The sequence below is a fragment of the Myotis davidii genome, unplaced genomic scaffold (genome assembly GCF_000327345.1).
Source record: "Myotis davidii unplaced genomic scaffold, ASM32734v1 scaffold1203, whole genome shotgun sequence".
NCBI lineage: Eukaryota > Metazoa > Chordata > Mammalia > Chiroptera > Vespertilionidae > Myotis > Myotis davidii.
The window spans coordinates 49635-52564 of NW_006294353.1; the positions used below are offsets into that span (position 1 = coordinate 49635).

Sequence of the window (2930 nt, forward strand, 5' to 3'; positions counted from 1 at the left end):
AGCGGCTCCCTGGGGCGGGGGTCGGTGAGCAGGCGCAGGCTGGCGCTGCGGGCGCGGGGCAGCTCCCGGGGTGCAGTCAGGCTGCGGAGGGCGTGCCCGCTGGCAGGACCGCTGGTCCGGATCACGGCGATGCCACAGCGGCCTTGGCCAGAGCTCAGCGCGAAGATGGTGGCCCCGGACCCAGGAGCCGGGGCGCCGCTGCCCTGGCGCGCGCACGGTCTGGGACAGGAGAGGAGAGAGTGCATCGTGGAGGCTCTGCCGCAGAGCAGGCAGGTAGATCGAGGGTTCGACGGTGGAGAAATGCCCCAAGTGCAAGCAGCTTCTGCGGCTTGGGGGGTGGAGACCGGAGGGCCTGGGGTCAGAGGGTGATCGGATTGAGGACCCTGAGGCCGGGGGACTGCGGCAGGGGGCGGAGTAGATGGGGGCTTGGAAGAACTCGAAAGCTCGGCTCTGCCGCAGGGAACTGAGCGCCCCCAAGCCCCACGGAGAGGACTTGTAGCCCAAGCAACGCCCCCCGCTGACACACCCCTTCCCCGGCCATCCCACCTGCCAGGCCCACGTGCCGCCCGGGCTACCAGCGTCCAGAGCCCCCGCCACATGGATTTCCAGCAGCGACCGGCCCGCCGGCCCAGCCCAGAGGTTGCGAGTCCGGACGGGAGGCCCCGCCCACTCCGCAGCTGGATGGTCAAGTGCTCGAGGATTCGCGGCTGCCATTGGGCCCCTCAAAAGACGGACCGGCCAACCCACTGAAGATCTGCGTTTCTATTGGCTGGTGCCTGTGAAAGAGGCAGGGCCTGCACTTGGGGTTGCAGCGAAATCGTTTCCCCTGGCAACACTAGACGGAATTTTTAAGATCCTAGAGCTGCGGGCATCCGAAATGCCAGAAAGGAGGGGTGGTAGGAACGCGGGCGCTGAGCGGTAGGAATGACAGAGGTGAGAGTTCGAGTCCCGTTTCTCTCTCGAGCTACTCCGTAGCATTAGGTGAAGCAAGAGCATTTCAGAGGCCCAGGGGGACAGTCCCGGCGCTGGGCAAATCCTCTGGGAAGATGTCCACTTGTTTTCCCAGGGCTCCCAGGTTTGCATCCCTTCCCAGCTTTGTCTCCCGCCGCTCCCCGGCCTCCAATGTCCTTCCTCAATTGCCAAATTCATCCTCGGGGCCTGGCTCCAAGGCCGCCTCCCGGAACCCCCAGCACAGCCCTCTCTCCCCCTGGCCCCGGCCTGCTCCTGCGGAGCTGAATGTCGTCTGCCTCGAGACCCGCGCCCCCTCCTCCCCCATCGAAAGCCAGAAACGTGAGTCTCGCGATTACTTTCAGGTTAACTTAGGAGAAACGTGGGATCGTAGCAGAAGGAAGAGCTGACGGTGGAATTCCTGGCACTGGCTGGGCGGGGTCTCGGGGACGCTTTCTCATGGCCAATTCTTCGGTTCTTGGATGGAGCGGGCGGGCAGAGCACCTGCATTTGGGAAAGAATCGATCGGAAAGGCTAGAGTTCTCTTTTCTCCCACGCCCCGCCCTGCTCAGCTTTTAACTTTGTAGAAAAGGGACTAACAATGCACTCGCTGTCTCTGAGCTGCGCCATCTGTCACAAGTATACATCAAGCGTCTACTGTGTGCATCCTGAGAACCAGAATGGGTACCTGCCCTCGCTGGGGTCTCTCTAAGGGAGGAGGCAACTCAGGATGGGCAGGAGTCTGGGTGCCAGACACAATACAGGACGCCCAGTTAAATGTGAATTCCAGATAAACAATGAATAATGCTGTGTCCCATGTAATGTCTGGGACCTACTAAAGATCTATTCGTTTATCTGAAACTCACATTTGTAAAAAGTAATATAAACTGCTCTGGCCTGGTAACCCAGTTGGTTGGAGCCTTGCCCCCCTAGTCCAAGGTTGTGGGTTTTATCCCTGGTCAGGGCATATACAAGAAGCCACCAATGAATGCATAAACGAGTGGAACAGCAAATGGATGTTCCTTCCTCTCTCTCTCATCAATTAAAAAAAACAAACACTAATATAAACGGAGTCACTTTAAAATGGAGCAGAAAAAAAGAAAGAAAACAAACAAAAATTTAAAAAATAATTTAAACTAAAACAAACAAACAAAAAGACAAAAAGCCCGGCTGGTGTTGCTCAGCGGCTGAGTGTTAACTTATGAACCAGGAGGTCGCGGTTTGATCCCCGGGGTGCAGGTTGGATTCCCATTGGGGCGTGCAGGAGACAGGAGATGGCTGATGGATGATTGATTCTCTCTTATCATTGATGTTTCTCTCCCTTTCTCTTCCTCTCTGAAATCAATAAAAAAAAATTTTTTTTTAAAGAGAGAAAAATAAATAAAATGGAGCAGAAGCCGCCATCCCAAAGGAACTGCTTCGCATGTCTTATGCCTCAAACCTTTGGGATGTTAAAACAGGGCAAAACAATCTTTGGACTGGGTCTAAGCAAACGTATTTTCTGAAGAACTATTTGCAAAGATAAGGAAGGTATTATGACTACCGGACTGCAATTTTAAAACATTGTTTAGAGTTAACATCACAGTTATGGGCACCAATAGAAACGCCTTCCTGCTGTCGATGTAATTGTTCGCCTTCTCTTTCTCATCAATACCCATTGCCTTCGTCTCCTAATTGCAACACTGTCTGGACTTCTGCCCTAATCAGCCCATCCCAAATAGCTATTCTTATTGATCTCAAATAAATGAGCTATTCTTTGATCTCAAATAAATGCTTTTTGCTTCTCACTTTGAAAGGCCTTTTATTTTTTAGGAAAACATATCTAACTAACTGGGAGGACTGTGTTTTTATTTGCTAAGCTGCCAACTCGATCCAGTCCTTCCCGAGAGGGTTACATCCTGATGGATGCACGCGTGGACTGAAGGAAGAGGGGGTGAAGGACGTCCTGGGCAGTGTTCTAGGGCAGGGCTGAGGGCTGAGAC

At 53.9% G+C, this 2930-nt stretch overlaps 1 protein-coding gene across 1 annotated transcript in view; it reads right to left on the reverse strand.

Annotated features, from left to right (window-relative positions):
* GTPBP3 (GTP binding protein 3 (mitochondrial)) overlaps nucleotides 1-1301 on the reverse strand; it is a 4167-nt gene extending 2866 nt beyond the window's left edge. The window contains exons 1-2 of the mRNA XM_006768455.2: nucleotides 547-1301; nucleotides 10-219 (exon numbers count right to left, since the gene is read on the reverse strand). Coding sequence (XP_006768518.1) covers nucleotides 10-219; nucleotides 547-599 — 263 coding nt within the window. The 5' untranslated portion in view covers nucleotides 600-1301. The remainder of the gene's footprint in view (nucleotides 1-9; nucleotides 220-546) is intronic.
* Between the last annotated feature and the right edge of the window lie 1629 nt (nucleotides 1302-2930).